Raw genomic sequence first — 27,653 nt, 5'->3', positions numbered from 1 at the left:
TGGGTCTGAACCATGTGACCTTTGGAAAATGTGGGTCCCAGTGTGAGACCAGAATCCCGGATCTAACTCATTACAATGCTGTTACCAACAGTGACATGTGTCCCATGTTAGGAATGGAATATTTTCCGCTCAGATGTGTGTGCTTATCTACAGCAGAGATAACTAACGCTCACAAGACCTTTCACTTGGAACAACAGCACCCTGTACTTTGTAATTAATCTCGCTCTCTCACGCATGAGATGTTCCGTGGATGAAGTGGATGTCTTGTGCCATTTGACGTTGTGCAGGTGGTGGTCAACGCCTTGCTGGGGGCCATTCCTTCCATCTTCAACGTGCTGTTGGTGTGCCTCATCTTCTGGCTCATCTTCAGCATCATGGGCGTCAACCTGTTTGCGGGGAAGTACTACCACTGCGTCAACAGATACACAGAAGAGCGTTTTCTGCCCTCAGAGGTGGAGAACATGACGGCATGTCTGGCTTTGGGGAAGGAGGCAGCTCGTTGGAAGAATTTAAAAATCAACTTTGACAATGTGGGACTGGGTTACCTGGCGCTGCTGCAAGTGGTGAGTACATACCGAGGTACATCTCTCTCGTGAGATCCGACATTAAAATGCAACACGCACACAGGCTACTTTCAAGGGTTGGATGGACATCATGTATGCTGCAGTAGACTCCCCAAGCAAGGTGATGATGACTCTGGCATTTTGCTTTTCCACTTTTCCAACACCCAAAGATGATAAATGTACTATGATCATATTCCAGCCTGAAGAACAGCCCGCATATGAGATCAACCTGAAGATGTATCTGTATTTTGTTGTGTTCATCATTTTCGGAGCATTCTTCACTCTCAATCTCTTCATTGGCGTCATCATAGACAATTTCAACCAGCAGAAGAAAAAGATAAGTATTTTATATTTCTATGACTACATGTTGTCTTGCCAGGAGGCATTCAGGGACACAATCTCAGACACAGTAAATAAGCATAACTCAGCATTCACGGGCCCCCACATTCACACATATGGAGTCCAAAAAAAATTCATTTTTTTTTTTTTTTTTCTCTGAAAATAAGCCGAGACCCGAGTTCAATTCCCGGAGAAAACCCCTGCATGCACGGGGAGAACATCATTTTCTTTCATTGATAAATAAAAATGCCAAATAAGCCCCTCTACCCGCCCACACGCACACGCAAAACTAAATTATTATTTATTCTAAATTATTTAAATTATTTGTATAAATTACTATTTACGCTGTACATTGTTCATATTTGATGTCATCTATTTATTCTCCACATTATTTATTATATTTTGTGTACGTCCAATTAATAACGATATAAATACCAATATGAATCAAATCAAGGACTTCCTTGTTTACCTGCAAATTCCATTATATTCAAAGTACTTTTGCCCTAAAATTTGATGTTTTGACAAGAAAATAAAAATAACTAAGTATATAACTATTATATATATTAATATTTTATTTTATTTTATTTTATTTTATTTTATTTTATTTTATTTTATTTTATTTTATTTTATTTTATTTTATTTTATTTTATTTTATTTTATTTTATTTTATTTTATTTTATATGTATTATATATTAATATATATATATATAAACTATTATATAACTATAACTATTTATTATTATAAAGGAGCCAGGCAACGACATTTTGTTGGCAATTTCACTGCTGCGTTATTGTGCAATGACAATAAAGAAAGTCTATCTATCTAACATGCAAACTCCACACAGAGATGGCCGAGGGTGGAATTGAACTCGGGTCTCCTAGCTGTGAGGCCTGCATGCTAACCACTCAACCACTGTGCAGCCACACAGAAAATTCTAGGCATAAAATAGTGTGTGTGTTAAATGTATGTTCTGGCCTCCCAGACAATTTTGTGTACTCCACTTATCCCACGAGTCAAAATATTTGCCCACCCCTGCACGAAACTCTCCTAACCCTAATCCCTAAACCCTAAACCCTGAGCCCTAACCCTAAAATACAACCAGTTTCATCTCAGATTGAATATTTCAGCTTGCCCACTGTTCGTTTTTTCCGTCATTTCATTGTTCCTCTCATCCGCTCTATACTTTGGAGGCCAAGACATCTTCATGACCGAAGAACAGAAGAAGTACTACAACGCCATGAAAAAGCTGGGCTCCAAGAAGCCCCAGAAACCGATCCCCAGACCATCGGTACGCAGCAAGCTCATCTTTCACTCGGTGGTCGTTCTCCTTTTCATGGCCTGTCTGCTTGCTTTCAGAACAAGTTCCAAGGCTACATCTTCGACATCACCACCAAGCAAGCGTTTGATGTCGTGATCATGGTTCTGATCTGGCTGAACATGGTGGCCATGATGGTGGAAACGGACGACCAGTCCGATCGAAAGAAGGAAATCCTCAGCTGGATCAACGGCGTCTTCATCTGCGTCTTCACGGGCGAGTGTTTGCTGAAGATGATCGCGCTGCGCCAGTATTTTTTCACAAACGGTTGGAATGTGTTTGACTTCATCGTCGTGGTTCTGTCCATCATCGGTACGACGATACGAGATGTTGCGCTACTTCCTGGTGTGCGCGTGTACGCTTTGCTAACAGCGTTTGCTTTCCTTCCTCAGGTATGTCCCTCTCGGAGCTGATTGAGAAATATTTTGTGTCGCCCACCTTGTTCCGGGTCATCCGACTGGCTCGAATCGGACGCGTCCTTCGCCTTATTAAAAGTGCCAAAGGGATCCGCACGCTCTTGTTTGCCTTGATGATGTCACTTCCTGCCCTGTTCAACATTGGCCTCTTGCTCTTTTTGGTGATGTTCATCTACGCCATCTTTGGCATGTCAAACTTTGCGTACGTGAAGCGGGAAGGCGGCATCGACGACCTTTTCAATTTCGAGACCTTCGGCAACAGCATGATCTGCCTGTTTCAGATCACCACCTCGGCCGGGTGGGACGGCTTGCTCGCCCCGATCCTCAACAAGTACGAAGATGATTGCGACAGCGCCATGGAGCATCCCGGCAGTTCCGTCAAAGGGGACTGCGGTTCCCCTTCCGTGGGCATCGCCTTCTTTGTGAGCTACATCATCATCTGCTTCCTGATTGTCATCAACATGTACATTGCGGTCATTCTGGAGAACTTTGGCGTGGCCACTGAGGAGAGCGCCGACCCGCTGAGTGAGGACGATTTTGAAATGTTCTACGAGGTTTGGGAGAAGTTTGATCCGCATGCAACGCAGTTTATGGAATACAACAAGCTTTCGGACTTTGCTGACGCTTTGGACCCGCCGTTACGTATAGCCACGCCTAACAGGATCGAATTGATCTCCATGGACCTTCCCATGGTGAGTGGGGAACGCATCCACTGCCTGGATATCCTCTTTGCCTTCACCAAACGGGTTCTTGGCGAGGGCGGGGAGATGGACATCCTGAGGGCACAAATGGAAGAGAGATTCATGGCCTCCAATCCTTCCAAACTGTCGTATGAGCCCATCACCACCACGCTCCGCCGCAAGCAGGAGGACACCTCGGCCGTGATCATCCAGAGAGCCTTCAGAGAGCATCTGAGGAGGTTGGCGACTGAGAAAGCCAAAGACGACATCCCCAAGGACGAGAAGCCCGTCGACAAGGAAGATCCGGTCACAGACAAGAAAGAGTCTTCAACTCTGTCTCAACCTTCTTGTAACAGCGTGACAACAAGCGGGAGGAACACGTCGGAAAAAGACAATAGCGAACTGGAGCTCACGGGCAAGGATGTCACCGATCGGGATGCTTGAGAATGTCGAGATGCCGCAAAGACGTTGGGATTCATGACTAAAATGTTTACAGCGGCTACGGACTCCCGGTGGTATGGACCTCTAAGCCAAAGAACCTGAATGGTTGGTGCCTAACGGGAAGGTGGCAGTGAAGGCATCTTTCAGGAGGGATTTATGGGTGTGGGACGCGTTCCAGAAAACACTTTAGTTCATGCTTGAAATTCTGTTGCAGCTCGTGTCTTGATATTCCGTGTCTTGGATTCCAACTATATCACCGACTCTTCTGTTGCCTCCGTCTTCTGACAGCACGACTAATTGCCTTTTTATACACTTTTTTTTTTTTTACTTTTTACTTTTAGGTGTTCTTTCAGGGGTACGAGAATTGCTCCGACGCTGGCTGTGCTGCAAAATAGCGCGTAGAATACTTGAAAAGTCCACCAGACGATGCTGCAGTTCATGTTCTTTCTGCATGCGTACCAACTGTTTTTCTAGAAGTTCAGATGTTGCTGCAACGCTTCTTCTTGCCAACACGTGTACACGGTCGGAACGTTTGTTCGCTTCTCTGTTACGTCGAATATTCTCACTCATCCAGCTCATTGTCATCCGAGCATTTTTAAAGACCAGGTGGGACATAAACCGGTCGGACCGGATAGGACAGTTCTAGTCTGAGAGGCGAAGGCGATACCATCCAAACGACCATCGTATCCATTGTATCCTCGCCATCGTCATTGGACGATGTCTGGAACCTGCATGATGAATAAATTGGATCTTGCACCGAGCTCTCAGACTGGAGCTGTTCTATCTAGACTGGCGTGGGTCCAACGTAGATTTTAAATGTCTTCAAAGACAACCGGTTGCCATCCATTCAGTTCCCTTCGTTTACATGAACATTTGCGTCAGACTTGAAGGTCACTGCTCGATGAAGCCAGCAGGACCACATCATCTGAAAAAAAGCAGAGACCCAATCGTGCAGCCATCAAACCGGAACCCCTCAGGGGCACTGGCTGCCGTGAGGAATTCTGCCCATAAAAGTAATGAACAGCATCGGTAAGAAGGGCACCCCTGGCGGATTTGGTTCGCAGCCGGGATAAGAATCAGCACCTTCAAGTCCGAGTTCATGGTCCTTGCCCAGAAAAGGGTTGACTGCCATCTCCGGGTATGGGATAAGATCCTGCCCCAAGTGGAGTCTTGGCCACGAGTGAGGGAAGGATGGAACGTGAGATGGGCAAGCGGATTGGTGCAGCGTCTGCAGTGATGTGGACTCTGCATGGTTCTCAATTTAGAGGTGGATCTACGTTCCTACCCTCACCTGTGGACAAGATGACCCAGATGACTTATATCTCCATAGGGTGGCTGGGCTGTCCCTTAGAGATAAGGTGGGACGCACTGTCATCCGGGAGGAACCACCAGTAGAACCAAGATGAGGTGGCTCGGGCATCTGGTCAGGGAGACCTGGGACATTTGGAGAGACTATGTCTCACAATTGACCTGGGAACGCCTCAGGATCCGCCGACAGAAAATGGATGAAGTGGTTAAGTCTGGAGGGAAGCTTCCCTGTTTAGGCTGCGGCCCCCCATGACCTGACCTCGGATAAGCGGTTCCCCCCAAAAAAGTGCAGTTTCAAAGTTGAAAACAGGAGCCAATGGGAAAAGACGAACAAGCTGTGAGGAAGCCAAGATTTGCACGCTGCATGTTTCTTACCAAATATTTAAAGGGGAAGTGACAAACTTTCTGATTGCGTAACGTTTGTTGTCAAGAAGGACTGTTACAAACGACAAAAGCGTTTTTGTGGGTTTTTTTTGGCTCCACCGACCCGTCGGTGTGGTGTCGCTTCATCAGTTGCCAGTTGGCAGGGAAAACTTTGCACATTAATATTTCTGAAGGTTATCTCAGGTCACTGTGCGTTTCCCAGTGTACCGTTCCTCCATATTGCTGATTCAATTCAACGTTTATCATCAAATTAAAAGTAGACGCCGGACAATGCATTATCAGTGATATTGTCTTAGTGGGGCGGAGGTGGCACACAAGTTTCATGTCTTTCCCTCCTGTCACGGGTTGGGGTTATCAATAATATATATATCAATATATAACATTGGTTCGGTACAAACGTCTGTGAGACTGGTACATGACGACCACTGCTGACATCAGTGCTTTTTATTCCCGTGTGTCTTTTGGGCGGGACTTTTTCAACGTTTTTTTTCTTCTTTTTTTTTTTTTACCTGGCCATCTTTATTATCACGATAAATATCAAAATTAGAGGTATGCGGGATTCTACGTCCTCTCGACTTGTGTTTACATCTGACTTGTGGCTTTTTTGTCACTGACAGCCGTTCCATGTTTAGTGGAGTGTTTCATACATGAATGCGAGCGTATGTTGTGCACGTCATGAAAACATTCAATACATACATGCTTTTGGATGGATGATGAAATGTTTTGGATTTAATATCTCCCATCATAAATATGCATAATGCTGTAGTGTATGGATATACTGCATGCAAGACACTGCTGTAACCCATTTCAGTGAAAAGCCAACAGAATAAAGACTACATGTACCTCAAGTATGACTAATACTTTTATTTTCTAACTTCAAAGTCATTCATAATTGGCATATCTAGATATAGATAGACTTTATTGTTATTGTACAATAACACAGCAGTGAAATTGCCAACGTAATGTTGTTGCCTGGCTCCTGTATAATAATAAATAATAATAATAATAATAATAATAATGTGGGTGGCACGGCGGTCGAGTGGTTTGCGCGCTAGGAGACCAGGGTTCAATTCCACCCTCTGCCATCTCTGTGTGGAGTTTGCATGTTCTTCCCGTGCATGCGTGGGTTTTCTCCGGGTACTCTGGTTTCCTCCCACAAAAACATGCTAGGTTAATTAGCGACTCCAAATTGTCCATAGGTATGAATGTGAGTGTGAATGGTTGTTTGTCTATACGTGCCCTGTGATTGGCTGGCGACCAGTCCGGGGTGTACCCCGCCTCTCGCCCGAAGACAGCTGGGATAGGCTCCAGCACCCCCCGCGACCCTTGTGAGGAAAAAGCGGTAGAAAATGAATGAATGAATAATAATGTGGAGAAGAGAGTTATTATATATATATATATATATATAACTCTAAAGAGTTATTGTTGGGTAAAGTACATATTCCAAGCATGGCCTATACCGAGACGTGAATGACGAGTTACTGCAAATGTGGCTCACCGTATTGTGAGTGTGTACATCCAGTATCGCAGTATTTGCCATCCTATTACTGCTCTGATTTGCGGTGCGTGATGTGATGATGAACGTGCTCTATTCTGGTTTGTGAGTGAGCTCTGTGGTTTCTGCCGGAAACAATTAGGGTCTTAAGTGGGCTGAAGATTGGATGAATTATTAACAATAGTCCAAATCTTCATGACAGCCCAGCATGTTTTGTTTTTTTTTACTGCTGGTGACAGCTGTAGTACTGGCAGCCTAAGTACAACAAACAAGAGGATGGTGATACAGTTATTGATTACTTCATCACATGGACTGTTGCTTTGGGGTGACTGCCCTCGCCACTTCCAAACCATCCGTCCTTTTTCCATTTTCCCGGGTGGTCGGGAATGCTGGAGCCTATCCCAGCTGACTTTCACTGACTCGTGATACTCTACAAAGTATTAAGTTTCACTCTAGAGTGCTCAACAAAGAGCTCCGTTTCACTGACTCGTGGGTACTCGTTCAGTTTGACTGACTCATGGGTACTCGTTCAGTTTCATTCACCTGTTTTGCTTGGGTAAATGTCGTCACACTGGCACTCCTCAAAGAGAAAAAGAAAAAGAGAGGCAATGCAGAGTGTGCTCAGAGCGGTTTTATTGTTTAAAGATGTTGAAGGTGCTAAGACCTGACATTGACCTGACATTGACCTGACTTGAGTTTCACTGACACTCGAGTACTCGAGTAAGAGTTCCGCCGACTCTCAGGTTTTTGACAAAGATTTGAGTTTCACTGACTTGTGGTTTGATTACGACTCAAGTTTCACCAACTTGTGGGTACTTGGCAAAGGCTTGCCAAGAGTCTTTCTCACTAGTTGAGAAAGACTCATGACTCATTTCACTGACTCGTGAGTGCTCGACAAAGATTGGAGTTTCACTGACCATGACTCCAGTTTCACTGACTCACGGGTGTTGGACAAGGATTCGAGTTTGACTAACTTGTGGTTCGACTATGATGCAAGTTTCGCTAACTCGTGAGTACTTGGCAAAGAATTCAGCTTCACTGATTCATGGGTATTCGAGGAAGACTCAAGTTCCACTGACTCACAGGTGCTGGACAAAGATTGGAGTTTCACTGACTTGTGCTTTGACCATGACGCCAGTTTCACTGACTCGTGGAAGACCCGAGTTCCACTGTCTCACGGGTGCCGAATGAAGACTCAAGTTTGAGGAGTGACTCAAGAGGGTGACTCATGATGATGGTCTGGAGTTTGCCATCGTTAGCGTGCAGTCATTGTGACCGCAGCACCTGATTGGCTTGATTGTGTGACTCAGTCGGAGGAAAGGTCTTGATGCAACATGGCGAGTGTTTGCACCACGTGTTTGCATCGTGGTGAAAGGCGGGACCCACGAGCGTGCTGCCGTTCCGTGTAATTTGGCTACCGTCGGAGTGCTCAGAGAAATGTGAGAATGTCAGCCATCAGAGCTCTAATTCTATTTGCCGCAGATGGGATGTCCGTTCCATTAGATCAGCTCGGAATGGCGAGTTCCTCCTGTGCTCCTCGACATTCGTGACTTGAGCGCTGAAAGTCTTCCGAGTGAAAGACTCGCTTGGAAAAAGGTGAGAAAGGGCGCAGTTGAGGTCAAAGGTTATGTCAGTGACACGGCCGAAGCACGCCGAAGCTAATGTTGCACATAAAAGTTGATTAGCGAGGAAGCGGCCCGCGTGGTCGAGTATGATTGGGATCAATAACGCTCCATCGAAACCACAATGGAGATGGCCATTAGAACGCTCCAGTAGCACATCCCAGGGCGTGCATATTCCACCAGTCTTCCTCTAAAAGCCTTTCAGAAGCATTCCTTGTAAGTGCAGCATCACATGCAATATTTATTGCTTTTTGCAACGTGCAACACCTCAATCATGTAAATACTCTCCGCCACGTTTTATTCCAAACCTCATTTGAATGGCAAAGGCGACGTGCCGCCCCGCGTGTGCTGCGGGGTCAGGACTGGCGAAACACCACGTTGGTGTCAGACACCGGGACGGACACCAACGCCAACGTGATTTACGCTTCAGCTGATCGCAGCTAACGATTATGTGCCACAGTTGCGGCTAAATAATATCTGACAGGGCCTCTCCTCGTGCCGGACACACGCGGCTCCCGCTGTTGAATCGACGCTGTTGGCGTCAACAGTTCAAACGTAGCAGTCAATGCACTCTTATGTAACAACCAGCACCCCCATGGAAATACAATTCCACGGGTAAACAATGCAAAGACAACAACAAAGTTGCCTCTTTGCTCCCGAAAAAAACATGCAAATATAGATTAGGTTTTATTCAATCCAGATACATGCGTTATATTACAATTTAAATAATGAACCGATGCAATTATATATTTGTGTGTGTGTGTGTGTTTCCATTTTATGCTATTTGTGCTCGTAGTTGTATATTAACCTGCGCAGGCAGGCTGTAACCAAGTAACTGTATTAGATCAGGAAGAGTGCGCCACCCAAAGGCCATTATCGATAGGTCAATATTGATCTTGCGGTAATTAAATGGCAAACACAGAGTAAGATAGCTACTTTTTTACGCCTTGAAGGGAGATAGTTGATTTTTAAACACACAAACGATGATGTTCACAACATACATAGTATGTAAGTGAAAAGGATTGAAAAGTTTGCAGTTACAGTACTTGACGTTTCACTGTTAAATGTTAGCGTGTACTACGACGTCACCTAGTGGCTAATACTTGTAATCACAACGACGTGTGTTCAGATGTCCCATTCAAATCAACGACTATTTTCCATACGTGAGGGTGTGGATTGTGAGGGGTTACTGTTCCTTTAAGGCTTGGCAGTCAAGTGTAACGGTTAACGTAAAGTGTGTTGGTGGAAGTAAACAGAGACGTTAAGCATCCGACACGTTGTGGTTATTGTCTAGTGCACAGACACCTGAGCAAGGGGCTCGTTTGGAGCAATATCGTTGATAAACCTCATGGGAAATGTTACTTATTTAATACTTTTGCGAGATCTCGCAAGACTTTTGCTTTGTTTGCGTTGAAAGTTCAAATTAAGCGCAGCACAGTGGGTGAGTTTCTGATTATAAGTTGTAGTGCTTGGTTACCGGAACATAATTCACCCCGGAACGATCGATAAGGGGAGTGGTTGCCACCCGAGGGGGTGGGCGCGAGGGACAGGGGATTTCCCTCTTCCTGTTGTGGTTGCGAGACGGCGTTCAGGTCTCACATAGCAGAGAGTGCAAGTTCATGTTTCGAAAATTCGACACTCCGCCTCAGACTCCAGTTTTTCGGTGCTTCAAAGTATTAATTAATAGGGCAAAAAAAATTCGATGGCTAATTAATGTATTTACTTCTGGGTACTAGCACTCATCTGGCTCCTCTCAATGCGCAGGAGTAGCGGTTCTACTCCGACCCTTTCCCGGATGACAGTGCTTCTCACCTTATCCTTAAGGGAGAGCCCAGAGAGCCGCCTGTACCCGCCAACTTGTCCTTTCGGCCACGACCCAAAGCCCCAGGTAAGGGCAGGAACGTAGACCGATTGGTAAATTGAGAGCTTTGCCTCACTACAGACTCCACACCAATTCGATCTCGTGTTCCAGTCCGGTCTTCAAAATAAAAGCACTGCAGCTACATATAACTCAATGACGCCACACCAAGGTGTCTGCGGCTGTGGAGGCTAAAATGACTTGAGAGCCCGACTCGGAAACGAAAAATACAGAGATCCACTGCAAAAAAACACTTCTCTTGTTGATCCATGATTACGGTAACTGCTTGGCGATAACTTCCGGTGTCCGAGTATAAAAAAAAGCACCTGTTGTTGGTCTGTTTTTTTTTCTTTTCTGTTGACTGGTGATTTCACTGAAATGAGCGTATAAGAGGCCCCCTGGTGGCTAATGATTATATTACAATTACGTCTTTTAGGGACGTACTTCAGCCTGTTATCCGTTATTCATGTGTCTGGCAAATTTCAAAAAGTAGTTTATACAAATGGAACTTATCTTCTGATGAACTCAGTAAGTGGGACCATTTCCTCTGGAGACCATGTCCAAGTGTGGGCCCATACGTGCACCAAACACCTCCCCGTTCACTTTGCTGTCATACCTGGGAGTCTTCACTGCAGATAGAATTCGCCCAGAATCTCAAGCTGCATGAGGTCCCCAGCCATTCTTCTTACTCCCACTCAAGCTTGACCAAGTTTCACATGGTAGCATCACAGTCATCACAGCTAAGGTGCATTCACGGACATCACAATATTTTCTACGACCCTCTTTTTGGCTTCTGAGCACGAACACAAATACAGAACATAAGCAGAAATCTGTACAACTGAAGTTGATCAATTCAAACTTTATTCCTCCCCCCCCAAAAAAACAACTTGACCGCTGCGGGCCCAGATGGAGTCTCAGAGACTAGGGGGTTTGGAACGTAATAGAATATCTTTGGTGGAAGCAAACGGTGCAGCCTCTGGCGGGCGGTGGAGCGTCCAGTACGCGGACATCCATTGCCGGGGGTGCAGTATCGGAGGCGGCGGTGGTGCCCCCCCAGTCCCAGCTTCCCAGCTGGCAGGCAACGCCGTTGATGAGCATGCTCTCCTAAACAAAAACAATACCGGATGTTGCCATCAAGCCACGCCCTCCCGTGTCCCTCCAGCCCCGGAAAACAGGTGTACGATGCATGCATGACTCTGGTCCATACCACAATGACATCTTGCACCGTGATGTCGGGGGCGGCCTTCTCTTGGATGCCACTTTTTATCTTGGACAAGATGTCTTCAGTGCGGATGAGAAGCCGGACGCTCGTTTCAGCCTCAAGGCCCATGTGACGTGGACGCAGGTATTAAAATCAACATCACCATAATTCATAAAGAGTGTCTGCTGGAGTTTACCCACCACTGCTTTCAGAACAATGTCTGGGACAATGAGCTCCATCATGATGTCCTGACCTTCTCCAGCCTGGGCAAGCTGGGCTGCGTTGGGCTGGAATATGACTTTGATTGTGAGCGTCACATTGTGCCTATCTGTGGGGCGAAGTATAATAATCCTACTGTAAAACGACACTACAGCACAGGTACGTGATGGAACAGCTCTCTACCTTGGCTCCGTGCCTCCAGGGTCCACTTGAGTTGTCTTTGTGGACAAACTAGAATACAAAGGATACACATGTACTACTTTAGCAGAGCTGGTGTGTGCATGTGACACGTGGAATAATATACACAGTGTGTGGGTGTAGCACATCATTGACTTAAGGAAATCTGCTATGTTGTTGCTAAATAGTTATTCTTATTATTAATCTTTAATTCTGAATGTTTGTGTCACTCACCAGGGAAAATGCTGTCCCACACCGGTTCAGCAAGAGCGGCGCCGAAACGTCCCGCCATTCCGAGGAACTGTGCTATATCGCTGAAGCTCATTGCACAACTGTCATGGAAGGTAAAAGAGAACAAGGGCAGGCCTTTGGTTTGAGTTGGCGGCACGAAGAGGGACCGTTAACATCTATGTGGAGTTTGCATGTTGGCTTTTCCGTTTTTCCTGCTTTTGTTTTGTTGGTTTGGGAACCTTGGTTAGCGTCATGAACGCGTTCCAGAAGGTATGAACGTAGGCAAATATCTATTTATTTTACATTTATAGTTTGACACGCAGAAAACCATTGAATGCATATAAATGATGAATATAAATGGTGACATGAACGTTTCATTGTGATATGTAGGGTTCTACACTGGCCACTAGGTGTTGTTACGTCATGTTACATTGACGAGACAATCCCAACAACAAAGCTATGCTAACATGAGTGAGTCTTTTATGTACGATTATAAGATTACACAGTTGTTTTATTTTAGGTCAATTGTGAATACGACAATTATTTTAGGTCAATTGTGAATACGACAGTGAAGTTTTGGTTTAAACACATATGTGTTTAATTTGGTGGTTAGCGTAGTTATTACGAGCGAAGGTAGAAGAGCGAAGACGCGGGTGTGTTGTTACACACTACATTACCCAAAAGGCTTAGCGTTGCTGACAGAAGCCGGAAAGCAGTCTGAATTTAGCTCGTGAACTTAAGAAATGTGCCATTAATGCCGCGAAGGCTGTAGATATGTTTACTCTTTGCTCTCTCTCCGCTTCGTCTGATCGAAAGAGAAGTTTTGATCGCTGCTCGGACACCATGGACTCGAGACGGCGGAAGTGACGACCGTTGGTCAAACGGCGCACAGGTCGCACATTGGTCAAAGACACATTGCAGCGCACCGTTTAAATTGCGTGCAGCGTTATATATATATGTATTTATACACACACAGTACGACATTAATAAGAGATTGATGAGAGATCACATTGCAGTGTGAGAAATCAGAAGTACGCCGTACTATTCCAGCAGGAGTCTCCAACCTCCTTATAAGTGCAGCTGGGTTATTTCAACCTTAAAAATAGCAAATGCGCTTCTTTTGCCAGAGCATTAACATGTTGGTATCCACAAGCCACCAACCATGTCATATCACCAACTAAGTATTTATACATTTTATGAAGAGTTATTAAAAATTCCTTGGCATTGAAGCAAATTGTCAGGACAAGGTCTTACCGTGTGGATGGAGAGCTCTTGTGTGACTGTCTGAGATGCAGCAGTTGGGAGTTGGCTCTTTCAAGTCTTTGAAGTTGGGTATAGTCATGTGTCAGTCATGAACGAATCGGCTCCAAGAGTCAAAGAGTGTATACAGTAAGAGAAACGACTCGGAAGGAGTGGAAAACGTTGTTTGGAAGTTGTCACATTGTGAGGCTAGCTTTGTTAAAAGATCTTGAAGATTGGTGAAACCATACGCGTACAGTGGTGTGGAAAAGGTTGGTTTTTGCACTTTTAGCTCTCTAGTTTGCGAGTTAGCATGTGTCTCAAAACCCTGCAGTTGCGAAATATGTTGTAAATAAAAAAAAAGTATAAATGTGACTATAGTTTTTTTTGTCATGTCTACAGGGCTCTAATAATGCTTTGTTTATTTTTAATCTGAAAAAAATAATTTGTCTACCCACCAACTATATGTGGTTTCTTAAGTTTTTATTTGCCGTTTTATTATTCATTCATTCATTCATTTTCTACCGCTTTTTCCTCACGAGGGTCGCGGGGGTTGCTGGAGCCTATCCCAGCTGTCTTCGGGCGTAAGGCGGGGTACACCCTGGACTGGTGGCCAGCCAATCACAGGGCACATATAGACAAACAACCATTCACACTCACATTCATACCTATGGACAATTTGGAGTCGCCAATTAACCTAGCATGTTTTTGGAATGTGGGAGGAAACCGGAGTCGTTTTATTATTATTATTATATTTATTTATTACTGATTCATTGATTTTTTTAAATTATTGATTTGTTTATTTATTTTTCATCTTATTTTGTGCAGAAAAATAAAAATTAAGATATTTGAGAACAGTGGAATGTTTTATCAGAGCTTTTATTGTAGAAAATTGGAACCAAAGCACTGAAAAAGTTTGTATATTTTTCTGTTTTTAATAAATGCGTTTTTGTTTTGTTTTTTGGAAAACCTGATGCGTCCCAGCCTTGCCCAGACCCTAGCTCCAGTGGCCCCCAGGTAAATTGAGTTTGAGACCCCTGTCCTACAGCCTCAAAGCAGCCCAAGCTTGCTCCAAGATGTCCTTCCTAATTCCCAAGTAGTTGGGATAAGTAGCAAGAACCTGTTGAGACAAAGCACACATATGAAAGATCATCCGGCATTGTAGAAAATAAAAAAAACTATCCAGAGAGAGCTGACTTTATTGCAGACGTCTATGGCATCCAAATTCTCTTTTGCTTTTAGGTAATTCAAAGCAAGTTTGTATCCTGAAAAGAAACACACATTATTCTCATCGTAGACGTCAGCTCAACACATTTAGGAATGACGCTGGACATGTGACTGAGGGACGAACCAATGGTTGGGTTGGACTGGTTTCCGTATTTCCAAGCCAATTTATAGTTGAACGCTGCGTCACGGAAGGCCTGCTCTTTTTCCATCATGAAACCTCGGTAGGCGTACGCCTTAAAGCACGACTGCAGAGGAAGTGGTACAATATATGTATGACAATCATGTTTCTGTTTCAGTCTTGATACAACAATATTGTTAAAAAAAAAAACACCCCACACTCGACTATAGGGCCCTCTGAAAACCCTCCAATAAGGTTTTATGCTTTTATATCCCTGCTGTAAGAAGTACAATCATGAAAACATGTCATCCATACAGTACTTTGCCCTACTTGGTCATAAAGGGAAACACCTTCGACTATGAAGGCCTCTAAAACCCAAAGAAGGTTCTTTGGTTTTCTCTCCATAATACCAAGTACTACTAACAGTATTTTGCCATACCGGGTCCTTTTAACTTTGAACAGAACACGAAAAGAATGTCAAGATGTTAAAAATGTCAGCAAGTATTAATTATGCTTTTGACCAGTGACCTTGTTGTGATGGAGACATCTCTTTAGGAGGTCATCGGCCAGGTCGTACTTCCCCGAGTAGATGTAGATGTTCGCCAGGAGCAGCCAACTCTTCTCAAAATGGTCGGCATCAACGGGATTCCAAGCCATCCGAGCGATTTGTTTTAATTGGCTCCTAGCTTGAGCGGGTTGCTTTAACATCATGAAGGACGTTGCCATGGCCAACAGTGCTGGTACGTGATCTTTCTGGACGGCAGTAAAAGACATCCTTGGTCAAAACAGGATCAAGACAACTGCATTGTTTTTTTTTTTTTAAATGTCGGCTCTTTAAGAGACGGGCTGTCAGGCGATTGCTAGTGTTCATATCTGCTTGCATTGGTTAGGGCATCAGATACTCCTTCTAAGAACTATTTTCCTGATTGATCCGCATGTGAGATGACCCTGATTGCACCAAATCACATGTGTATGTGAGTGACAGGAAGACAAGCTCAGACTCCCAGTCTTTCAACCTTGACTTTGTCAGACTGTTGGGGGAATTTGTATCAATTTAGGAACTTGACTTTTCCTCTTCCACTCCACTTTGATACCGTTCCGATCCCAAAAGGAAGTCCAAACTCACCACACTTGTTGCAATCTGCGTGAAAGCCGAGAGAGCTCTGTCTATGTTGGCCTTCTGCTTGGTGGCCAGTAAGCAGTAGTTCTCCAGGATACGAAGCTGGATGTGTCCTCCTGGAGTCTCCGGATTCATCTCCTTCAGCAGCTGCTCGGCTGTTGTCACGGCAACCAACTCCATCTCCTGTTTCTCTGCGGAGGCTCTGATGGGAGAATTCGTTGAACTGTCCGGCCTCATGTGTCCCGCCCAAATAATCGACTTACCCCATTCCACCATCTAAATGAAATAGCTCCACCCCCATAGTGTCATTATTGATATTTAGGTAGATTTCAATCATCTTCTCGAGAGCATTTTGACCCCACTTGTTGTCTTGTCGTGCCTGGTTGAGGTTCTGCAGAGCAGCATGAGGTTCTCCTGTGTACCTGAGCATCAAGCACAAGTTCTGTAGCAGAAGATGGACAACATCATCTTCAAAAACGCATCGCAAACTTACCAAAGATAAAGGCCTCTGCAGTAGTTGAAGCCAGGATCAAACTTTGTCCTGGAAGAATGCTTTTCCGCTCTGTCAAAAAATCTGGGCACCTCTTCCAACTTTCCCACTCTCCTCAGCAGGTCAATAAAACGGGAAAAAGTAGCATAGTTGTCTTTAAAAAGGGAACGCAAATCTCAAACATAGGAAGATTTTCTCCAAATTCTAAGAACGGTGGTGATTTTTGCACCTGGCTTGCGCTCCCAGATTTGCTGATATCGGAAAACAGCCTGTTCATAGTCTTGCCTCCTGAACATGAGGTCAGCCATCATCTAAACACAAACACATGTTGAAAGAAGCTGTGCTAAGAGGAGGAGGAGGAGGAGCAGATACGTACCAGAGTTGCATCCTCATTAAACTGGTCCTTCTTCAAGATGACACTACATTGCTCCTGGCACGCGTCCACCTCGTCTAGGGTGAGGAACATCTGGGCCAAGTCCAGCATCACCTGTCAAGACATGATATCCTCTTCCATATCCAGTGAATCAGAGTCGGGATGAGAGTGTAAAAGATGCTCAGGCGGAACATAGGACGTTTTACGGACCTTGTGATCGTTCTCGCAATACACAAGAGCTTCTTTGTAGAACTTGACGGCTCTCTCGTAGCCCCTCTGACTGGCGTAGTGTTGCGCCATCTCAGCGCAGATCTTAGCAGCGAGCTGCCTCTGCGCCGGGATGGCGTCGGGTTCCTCCGATTCCACCCGCTTCAGCACCTTGGCCTGGACGTCTCGCGCCTAGCAACAGCACAATAATGGATACCATCATCCCCGTTTAACAGCTGTTACTATGACTACTAAAACTGATGGTTGTCGAGCTGTAGCTAGACTATAGTGTCAAACAAACTGTAGGGTTACTTGCATCTTTTTCAGGTTCTTTGTATACTTCATACTTTGTACACACTTCATACATCCCCCTGCATGCTCCCTTGTGTCTTTTCTACCTTTTGGGCAAAATGTGTTTTCATGCTTGCCTTGATCAGAGAATGGCAATGAATGCATTTTCATACAAAAAAAAACAGATGACATTGATTGAAAAGGAATCAGTGAAGTAGTAGTACTCACTCTTTGCAGGGACATTAAGGCTTCCTCGGCTTTGTCAACTTTATTTTGGACCTTTGCCAGCAGCATGAGATAACGGCAATGGTTTGCCAGTGCACCTCGTCTGTTCACTGGCATGTTTGGTAGAAAACATTTTAAAGTTTCTGGTTAGCTTACTGTTGGAGGCTTTCCACTGCTATTTCACACGTGAGGAAAAGTTGTAATATTAAGTTATGAGAAAAAGTTATGAGAATAAACTTGTACTATTAGGAGGAAAAAGTAACGTCATTTTTGTAGCATAATGCTGAAATATTCGTATTATTGTGAGAAACAAACAAAGTGACAAGTTGTCAAAAGTTCTAACGTAATGAGAATAAAGTCAATATATTCAGGTAATACAGTCAGAATTACAAGAACGAAATTTGCAAAACTACCCATACATTTACGAGAAAAAGTCATAATATTATATAACATTATGAGAATAAAGTTGTACATTTGGAAAAAAAAAATGTCTAAATTTGCAAGAATAAAGTCATAAATGTTATAAAGTCAGAATATTCCAGGAATAAAGTGACATCTTTTGAAGCAAAGTCATACATTTATGAGAGAAAAGTCCTATTTCAAGAATAAAGTGAATAAAGTGAGGTGGGATGATGTCAATCGTGACGGCCAAGCTTTTATTTATAACGTGGCAGCAAAAGAGCAGTTGAAATTTAGCATTTGCATTAGCATTCTCACTTCCGCCTTCCTTACCCCGCCCCCTTCACATGCCCAACGCCAAAGGTCTTTAGACTTTTGTAAAGTTACAAATTAATCCTAAAAATCTCAGATTTGTTTTCAATGTAGCCCTAATACTCTGTTGTAAGGAAGAAATGGGGAATAAATACGTGTACCTGGCTCGAGGGCGACGGCATCGTGCAGAACTCTCTCACAGCGCTGGTACTGCTTCATCTTCATGAGCAGCTCGGCCAGGTCGTAGCACAGGAAGTTGTGCTGCCGGGTCTTCAGGGCGGCTTCGTAGTAATGTATTGCCTGTCAGCAGGACATTTGGTCAAAAGCCGGCTGCTCGTTCAAAGCACGTTCTTTCTCACGTAGCCACAAACCTTGTCAAAGTAATGCGTCTTGACCAGAAATTTGCCAAATTTGCTGACGAGAGCTCCATCATCTGGGTTTTTGTCCAGCGCGTGCTCATAGACCTCGATGGCTTTCTCTGGCTAAGGATAGAACATTTTTAGGGAGATTTTGGCTGTTTTATGCAGAACTTCTCTGTTTCCTTGTGTAGGTATACTTCAACGTGTATATGTTATGTATTGTTTGGAATTATCTTCTACATCCAACATGTCTGAAAGCCAACAATAGATGATGACAAATGACATTTATCGTTGATGGCACCAGCCGTGACAAGCTAGCTCTCGTCTCATTAGCATAAGCGACAACAAACATGGCGCTGTGGCAGACAGAGGATGTTTACAGTCAATGTAGCCGAAATTTCAGCCAATTTCAAGAGTTTTAGAGGTGGAAGAAACATCTGGAGAGGAAATTGAGAACTTTTACAACATGGACTTAAGCCTTAAGACATGGAGATGAAAATTGGTGGCCTTCAAAACACACGATGCTAAGTTTGAATGACTCTGGAGCTGCTTATTCTTTGAAATCGGCTTCCTAAGGAGCATAAAAGGCTCTTATCGACTGATTTGTTTTACATTTAAGGCGGCGACAACAAGTGAAAATATTTTTATAAAAGATAATAATGCTTTACAGCCTTGTCGCTATCATGGAATTGTGTTTAGAAGACATTATATAAACAAAACATGACTTAATCTGTGGCAACTTTGACGTTGTTTTAGAATAGCATCCTTTTTCAAAATGTGCTCATAAGGTACTTTCTTGTAAAGGTGTTACTTCATAGCAGTCATCAGTGAAATGATCACTGCAAAGAACACAAATCTCTCATTCATCCATTGTTATCTTAAAGCTTCCTCTTTCGGAAAAGAAAATAAACTTCCAGTATGACTGGGATAATGTCAACATCCGGCAGCAACACGACATTTTAGTATGACTACTATTTGAATGAAAAGTCCACCATCAACCTGGAGAAGCCTTTGTTTACGCTGCTTTAGCTAAGTCATCACTTTTTTGTCATCATTACTGTTAAAAATGTAGCAATATAGAACGTGATTACATAAAAAAGCATAGTAAGAGTTTAAGAGCTGGTACCTACCTCTAAAATGTGCATGTAAGCCTCCCCTAGCAAGACGTATGTGTGAGCACTGGGTAGCTTGTCCACTATCTCCCTGGAGATGAATTCCGCATGTGTGATCTCCAAGTTATATCTTGGTACGCGGCTAAGTTAACGGCTCACCTGTAACAGCCGACATAGAGACGCTTATCCTTCTTGTGGTTCAGGTAAATGTCTGCCATCTTTTCCTTGGCTTGGATGTAGTAGAGCTGCTCGGGCGTGATGTTTCTGAGCATGCTCAGCGCCAGCTCCGTGTCGCCGTGCAGCAACGCCAAGTCTACGTTGGCGATGGTGACGCAAAGCTCTTCGGGGGTCCCTGAGAACTCGTTGATGGCGTCCTGCATGACTTGGGCCGCCTCTTGCTGTAACGTTACAAACATTCTGTTTGTGACGATGCAGTTCTCCCTTAAGATATCACCATTCCATTCCAAAAGACACGGCATGGGACTCTTATGCTTGCATGGGGGGGGGGGGGTCCCAAGTGGTTTCTTGAAGTGCCGACCACCAAGCACTCACCTGTGAGCAGGGTGAGGCCCCACTGTTCCACGTCAGGGCTCTTGAGTTTCTTCATAGGACCTGCTAGCTTTGGGAGAACCTATCAGGCGCATGTAGCTCCTAGGATCACTTGGGCACTCAAACCCCTCCTCCACGATAAGGTGGTGATTCACGGAGAAGCCGTGAGTCTCCTGTGGGGGGTGCTCCGGGAGCACAGGATTGGTGGGCACCATGTGTTCCTCGTACAACCAGAGCAGGAGCCTGGTCGCATTGCTAACAGTAGATCAAGCCTGCTTCTGAGTAAATATTTTGTCACTGATTCTGTCAAATCTTTCATTGACAGAATTTCTACGCGGAGTCAAGGCGTCGAGGGCACGAGGATCTCGTCTCTGCGATTTGCAGACGATGAGGTCCACGAGGAGAACTTCAACGTTTGTGAAGCTTCTGGAATGAGACTCAGCACCTCCAAAACTGGGGCCATGGTTCTCAGTCAGAAAAAGGGTGGAGTGTTCCTCTTGGATTGGGAATGAGGTCCTGCCCCAGGTGGAGGAGTTCAAGTACCTTGGTGTCTTGTTCACGAGTGAAGGAGGTTGGAAGGTGAGATCGACAGTTGGGATTGGTGCAGCGTCGATGTACTGGACCGTCGTGGTGAAGAGAGTACCCCCCCCCAATTCAATGTCATCTATCGTCATGGGGAAAGAACCGAAAAGAACAACCCTAAGAGAAAGGGTGAGGAGCTCAGTCATCCGGGAGGTGCTCAGAGTCGCTGAGCATCTAGTCCAGATGTCTCCCGGACGCCTCCCTGGTGAGGTGTTCCGAGCATGCCCAGCTAGGGAAGGCAGACCTACGACAAGCTGGAGGGACCAGAGACTAGGCAGAAGACTATGTAGCTAGCTAGCTAGCTGCCAGAGAGACATAGTGCAATGAAATGTAAAGGCTAGTGTAAACACATGCTAGCATTGATCGTCTTAGCCTGTACCGAGCCGTCGTCATTTTACTCCACATACGTACTTTCATTTTTAAATCCAGTGTTTCAAAATGTGGTCAGCAACCCTAACTGTACACCCAATAACAACACAAACAATTCCACAATGAATACCCGTATTGAACAGCACCTGTTTATCACTGAGCCGCAAAGCCTCGGCTAACTCCAAGAAGATGGAGACGCAGTGTGCAGGACTCAGCTCCACCTTCTCGTTCTTGGACGTAGTTGTTGTTGTTGTTGTTGATCCGGTCCTGCGGACGCCCGGAAGACTCATTGCCATTTGCAAAATGTGAATAGCCTCACTCAACTCCCCCATTTTCTTCTTTGCCTGGGCTTTGATCAGGAGATACAACGGATGTTCTCGAATCTGGAATGAACATGGTCAAATAAACTGAAATGCCCAATCGGTGGCGGTGGCGGGAATCATTTGATGGATTTTACCTGAAAGTTGTGGCTGAGGCAGAGTTCCAGTGACTGGAAACACAAAGAGAAGTTTCCACGCAACAAGTGGATCTGCGCCATGAGCAGATGGGTGTCTATGTGAGAAGGACATTGTTCCAGGCAGTGATGCAGACTGTTCTGAGCAGCGTCCAGATCGCCTGAATGAACACAAACATACGCTAGTTCAAAATCAGACCAAACATTTAACGCAGGGGCGTCAAACTGGTTTTCACTGTGATAAAATTATTTTTTTCATCTACTTTTCATCACAACCGTGCTTGAGTGCGTTCCTCACCAGACTGGTATCTGACTTTGGCCTGGAGAAAGAGCCCTTGAAGGAGACCTGGTACAATCTTGACCACAGTATCCAACAAGGCGGCACAGCGTCTGAGCTGCGGAGCAGGAGACTGGCCCTGAGCTGAAGGCTGAAACAAAAAACAATGGAAGTGATTTGGACAACAATCAACCCTTCTACCCTAAGTTGTACCTTGGTAGGACAAAGGGCCAGATACTCCTTGACAATCTCGAGCAGGAAGTCAGGGTTGAGCTTCTGAAAGTACTCCACACTCAGAGGTAGACCCTGCAGAGTAGAGAAGTGGGTTTCCGCGGCATCGTCCAGCAGCTTGGTTACCTCTTCTCGGGGACGGTGCTTCTTCACTGCCACCAGAGCACGCAGATACAGGATCTCCTAACGATATTCACCACCACCAAAATTATCTACTTGTAATACAGTAAACCTCGGATATATCGGACTCGGATATATCGGAAATTCACTCACAACGGACAGATAAAAAAGAACCAATTTTTCTGTAATGCATTTCCAATAAAAATTCATTGCATATATCGGATTTTTTATAACGGATTTCGCCTATTTCGGACAAAATCTCCAGTCCCGTTCCAATGCATTTCCATTAAATTTCCCTCGCATATATCGGATGGCCGCATCGTGGCGCTCCGATTCGCCGAATCGTGACAGGCCGCTATACGACGTCATTTGCAGCGTTTGCAGCGTTGCCTGCGCGTCTAGGTACATTGGAAACATAGTCAAGGAAGTGCCTTTTTATCCGATTTACGCATATACCGGATATAAATCCGATATATGCGTAAAACGGACATTTTCCGGTATACGCATATAACGGATTTCGCTTATATCGGACAAAACCAGTGGGAACAATTGAATCCGATATATCCGAGGTTTACTGTACTTGTAACAAAGTAATACTTCCTGTGACTCTGCATAAGGTAAGTTCGAGGAACGAAGGTGGGATTTACCCCTGATCTTCCAGTGGTTTGTTGAATTTCTGTCAGAAATTCCAAATCTTTCTCTGCTTCTTCAAGGCAGCCCTCCATCAGCTGACACCAAATGATACCTGTGCAGTGAAGAATGACATCAGCGCTTTACAAAGGCAATGTAAGGAGCATTTACACTTGCATGCATTTTCCCTTAGCATTGTCTTGCAATTTATGTCTTTATGCTACGCCTGAGAAGCGTCACACAAATTCCGTTTAAAATACATTCATTCATTTTATACCCCTTATCTTCACGAGGGTCACAGGCGTGCTGGAGCCTATCCCAGCTGTAAGCCAGCCAATCACAGGGCACATATAGACAAACAACCATTCACACTCAGATTCATACTTTACCAGTCAGTGCAGAAAGGCTGGTCTCATCCAGAGCCATAGCGGTCTTGTACCACTTCATGGCCTCCTTGAGTCTACCCTGAAGGACCATAAGGTAGCCCGACTCCGTGGCTAAGTCAGAGTTCCCTGACGTCAGACCGAAGGCTTTCTCCACCATCCTGAACACCTGTTCAAGGACTTTCTTGTTCCGTCCGCACTAGAAGGAATGGGAACGCATGCTGTTCTGTAAATGACACACAAACACAAACTCGAAGAAAAACAGCCGAGTTTGTCTTACCACTCGGCTAAATGCCAAACACATCTTGTAAGCAAGCTCGGGGTTGTGAGGTTCCAGGACCTCCAGACTGCTGATGAGTTTGGAAAGAGTCTTTGCTGACTGCCCGGTGGGATACAGAAACGATATCAGTTAACATAAATAGATCATATATATAGAGCATATTGTACTGTAAAGACTATTGAATCACCTCAGTTATGTCTCCACTGATACATAAAGAATGCAGTGTTATCATTTGGAGGGCATCCAGATTGTTTGTGTCCATTTGAAGAATGCTGAAACGAGATATGTGCCTTGCTTTATAATTAGGGCTGCCACGACGCACTCACTTCACGGCACAAGACAATACACAAGATTGGCTCTACGGGACGAGATTTTAGCATTGCATAACTTCTAAATGTGCTTTTTAACATTATGAGAGCCCTTTAGATATGAAATAATCTCCTTATAGTGACCTTTACACTCCTATTACCCATCATAGTAGACATAATAGAGAAAATAAGACTTTTTAGGCATAAAAAACCTGTTTACCACCTTCTAAATATACTTTTTTAACATTATTAGAGCCTTCTAGACATGGAATAACATCCCCCTAGTCATCTTTACACTTTATTACCCAGTATAGGAGATGTAAAAAGTGAAAATAAGGCTTTTTTTAGGCATTAAAAAAACCTGTTTACCTTCTAAATATACTTTTAAATATTATTAGAGCCCCCTATACATGAAATAACATTCCTATAGTCACATTAACACTACTCTTACCCAATATAGTAGACATAAAAAGAGAAAATAATACTTTTTAGGCATAAAAAACCTGTTTACCACCTTCTAAATACAATTTTTAACATTAGAGTACTCCAGACATGAAAAAACACCCCTATAGTCACCTTTACACTTCAATTACCCAATATAGTAGACATTAAGACAAAAAAGATATATATAATATATTTATAATTTATAAATATAAGTACACTTTTTAACATTATTAGAGCCCCCTAGACAAGGAATAATCCCTATAGTCACCTTTACGCTCCTATTACTTAATATAAGAGATGTAAAAAGTGAAAATAAGGCATAAAAAATGTTTTACGGCCTTCTAAATATACTTTTTAACATTATTAAAGCTTTCTAGATAGGAAATAAAACCCCTATAGTCACCTTTACACTTTAGCCAATATAGTAGACATAAAAAGCGAAAATAAGACTTTCTTTTAGGCATAAAAAAACTGTATACTACCTCAGTTCTCAAGAGAAACCTTGTCACGTTTTAATCTTGCGAGGTCTTGTGACGCTCCTATTTATAATAAAAGCCAGCTGCCAAACGGGTTGCTTGAGCTCGTCAAGGTCCTAAGGTGTCTTGCAGTCATTTTTGTTTTATGACTTACCTGAAGGCAGCGTCTATGGTTTGCTCCCAGTCGTGGAGGTTTAAAAACAACTTCATCTTCTTAATGAGAGCAGGCAGGAAGCCAGGGAAACTGGCAATGACCCTGTTAGCCATGTCCAACGCTCCATTGTAGTTTTCACAATATTCACAGTATTGTACCTGCGGGACAGTCGCGCTGGTGAAAAAGCTGAAGTAGTCCGGGCACCACACATGGGGGATATCCATTTTCATTAGTTTTTAACATTGGTAAGCTATTTTTTTTATTGCATTTTTGTAAGTATTAATACACAATTAGCTGTATAGTGCTGGTTGTTGCATGTTAACGTTATAATGTTAGCATAGTAACCTTTTTCGCTGTTTATAAATACAGAGTAGTATTTGAGCAAAGTTGTGCATCATGTCAAGGAGCCTTCAATGTTCTCACCTTTCCCATGAGCGCAAAAGGATCTTTCATCCCTTCATCAAAGTGTTTTCCAGCCTTCCTGGCGTGATCATCTTTCCCACATGTCACATCAATCCACGCTTTCAGGACCATCCCCTAAATGCAACAGTCAGTTGTACACACGCCCATATACTGGCAAACTTTGCGGTCTCACCTCTCTGGAGCCATTGGAGAGCTTGATCATCCTCTCCGTGTATTCCCTGGCTTTGTCGTGTCGCCCTATCGTCCAAAGAAACATCCCGGCATGATACAGACTCTGGGGAGACGCAGTGTTGCGATCCTCTCTGATTTTGGCTTCATATTCACGAATTATTTCTTTATCTGGGAATCCGAATACGAACGTTAAGAGATATCATCCACCAACACAGCGACCGTGTTGGCTTACCTGGCTGGATCTTTCTTTTCTCCGCGTAGATAAGAGCCATCATGGTGCAGAGAGACACCTCGGCTCGGTCTTTGATGGAGTCCAGCTCTGCTGCGGCTTCTCCGACTTGACCTGAGGATGAATGTTGAAATGTGTTCTCTAGGACGGTTCCATCGGACGCCGTGATCCCAGCATACCTTGCATTAGGATGCCGTACGCATGGAAGACGCTGAAGATCGGGTCGCCGCGGAATGTAGTCTGCGCGGCCGCCGCAGTCTGGGCAACATGGTTGAAATATTTTTCATTGCAGTAATGTCTCATCAAAGCCTGGGAACAACCAAGTACACTTTGTTATGTGGTTTCATGTAAAAAGTAAGAAACCAGCCTTCATATTTCACCATTTCGCAACCATTTCACATCAATCTCAGAGGTCCCAGCTCATATTTATTTTTGATGACCAAAATCTGGCCTTTATGCCGGAATTTGTGCTTCTTGTTGTGTGCATCTGTTGCTTTAACACCAACAACAACACAAGAAGATGCATGATAACAAGCTCTGACAAGAATATAACACTATAAGAAAAATACACAAAAAAATATGACTGACATTGATTTCACTATCTCACACAACAACGTAGGTTCCGTTAAACAATATTATTGTCAACATTTTTGGAGACCAAGTATTAATAATGCAATAGTTCCTGATAATATGTCATCTTTCACTGTAAAGTTGTGGGATTTGTCACGTGTGTTTTGGCACACGCAACTAGTAGCATCTAATATTTGCAGCATTTCAACACTTTCCACCAAACTCAGCTGAGTGTTGGTTGTCGGGACAAAGGCTCAGCATCTTCATGTGTAGTTTTTGACCAGTCTTTGAGGTTATTAAGTTATTAAGTTATTAACTGATGATTCATATCTGATTAATTCATCTATTTATTTATAATCACAAGTTATATTTCATTTTCTTACATTGTGAGGTCTTTTGACATGATATCTTCTGACATCCCTCATAGTTAATGGTTGCATTAATACATATACAGTTGTTTTTTTTTATTAATTTTATTTAGAATCTAATAATTAGACCACAATGAGCCAAATGAGCTTTGTGAGTTTCCATGGCAAAATCTAAATTATTTTCTTTGTTTTTGGTTATTGGTCGATTCAACTGGTTTTGGAACACACAACTTTATCATGCAAATCCTATAACCAAATTTACTGTAGTTTCTAATGGCAGTGAATGGTAACGTATTTACCATTGTTGTGTCTTTATTCTGCATCTTGTCTAGCGGCGTTTGTTAGCACAGCTGAAACGTTACCTGGCGGTGTGCTATGTGGCTACTATGTATCGACGTTGTATTGAACTTGAAAGCACTTTATGATAATACAGTATATCATATGACAATACAGTATATCATATGACGCCCCGAAGCGGACTGGACGGCTATTGCAGCTGTACCTAATGTTGTGACCAAGGAACACGAGTGAAAAATCACAGTCACGTAGCGCGCAACAAGTCTTTATTAATGTAATCTAAAAATGCACAATTAAATAAAAAATAAGCATATTATTACCGAACAAGACATTACAAGAGCCATCCAATTTCCAGTGAGGGCAATACCATTGAGTGGCATTAATGGGGGGAACACATATGCCTTTTTTATTCCCACAGACACTTGTTGTCTCCCGCTGAACCAAAATCATTAAAATGTAAACATATACCAATATCTGAAAAAAACATTAAAGATAAAAACAATGTATAAACAAGTTATCGTACTTTGAAGGTGTAGTCCAAACTAAAGACACCCTCATTGGGTTTCGACCACGTGACCTCGTGTACGTTCTGTTGACCAGACGAGGGGGGTGTTGT

At 43.7% G+C, this 27,653-nt stretch overlaps 2 protein-coding genes across 4 annotated transcripts in view; one reads left to right on the top strand and one right to left on the bottom strand.

The window, feature by feature from the left end:
* Window positions 1-6,260, top strand: part of scn1laa (sodium channel, voltage-gated, type I-like, alpha) — a 29,001-nt gene extending 22,741 nt beyond the window's left edge. For both annotated transcript variants that reach the window (XM_058081830.1, XM_058081831.1), the window contains 6 exons: window positions 288-563; window positions 628-684; window positions 763-900; window positions 2,087-2,191; window positions 2,260-2,530; window positions 2,611-6,260. In XM_058081830.1, coding sequence (XP_057937813.1) covers window positions 288-563; window positions 628-684; window positions 763-900; window positions 2,087-2,191; window positions 2,260-2,530; window positions 2,611-3,758 — 1,995 coding nt within the window. In that variant the 3' untranslated portion in view covers window positions 3,759-6,260. The remainder of the gene's footprint in view (window positions 1-287; window positions 564-627; window positions 685-762; window positions 901-2,086; window positions 2,192-2,259; window positions 2,531-2,610) is intronic.
* Window positions 6,261-14,386: 8,126 nt separating this feature from the next.
* Window positions 14,387-27,653, bottom strand: LOC131135662 (tetratricopeptide repeat protein 21B-like). 2 transcript variants are annotated; one of them, XM_058081838.1, is made up of 29 exons: window positions 27,358-27,653; window positions 25,982-26,111; window positions 25,806-25,916; window positions 25,575-25,741; window positions 25,403-25,516; window positions 24,980-25,137; window positions 23,785-23,869; window positions 23,598-23,696; window positions 23,324-23,516; window positions 22,952-23,049; window positions 22,167-22,367; window positions 21,975-22,104; window positions 21,680-21,837; window positions 21,369-21,605; window positions 19,882-20,120; window positions 19,741-19,813; window positions 18,623-18,733; window positions 18,413-18,551; window positions 17,544-17,650; window positions 17,028-17,216; window positions 16,821-16,931; window positions 16,674-16,755; window positions 16,448-16,598; window positions 16,218-16,376; window positions 15,961-16,156; window positions 15,363-15,587; window positions 14,841-14,961; window positions 14,687-14,754; window positions 14,387-14,609 (listed from the first exon to the last, which is right to left on the bottom strand). In XM_058081838.1, the coding sequence occupies exons 1-29, from the start codon at window positions 27,415-27,417 to the stop codon at window positions 14,532-14,534; spliced, it is 3,990 nt and encodes a 1,329-aa protein (XP_057937821.1). In that variant the 5' UTR covers window positions 27,418-27,653; the 3' UTR covers window positions 14,387-14,531. The 2 variants fall into 2 exon arrangements, with proteins under 2 accessions (XP_057937821.1, XP_057937823.1); XM_058081840.1 differs by lacking the exon at window positions 27,358-27,653 and adding an exon at window positions 27,040-27,248.

Source organism: Doryrhamphus excisus, chromosome 9 (assembly GCF_030265055.1).
Source record: "Doryrhamphus excisus isolate RoL2022-K1 chromosome 9, RoL_Dexc_1.0, whole genome shotgun sequence".
NCBI lineage: Eukaryota > Metazoa > Chordata > Actinopteri > Syngnathiformes > Syngnathidae > Doryrhamphus > Doryrhamphus excisus.
The sequence above is the reverse complement of the archived record's forward strand: the minus strand, read 5'-3'. Positions and strand labels throughout refer to the sequence as shown.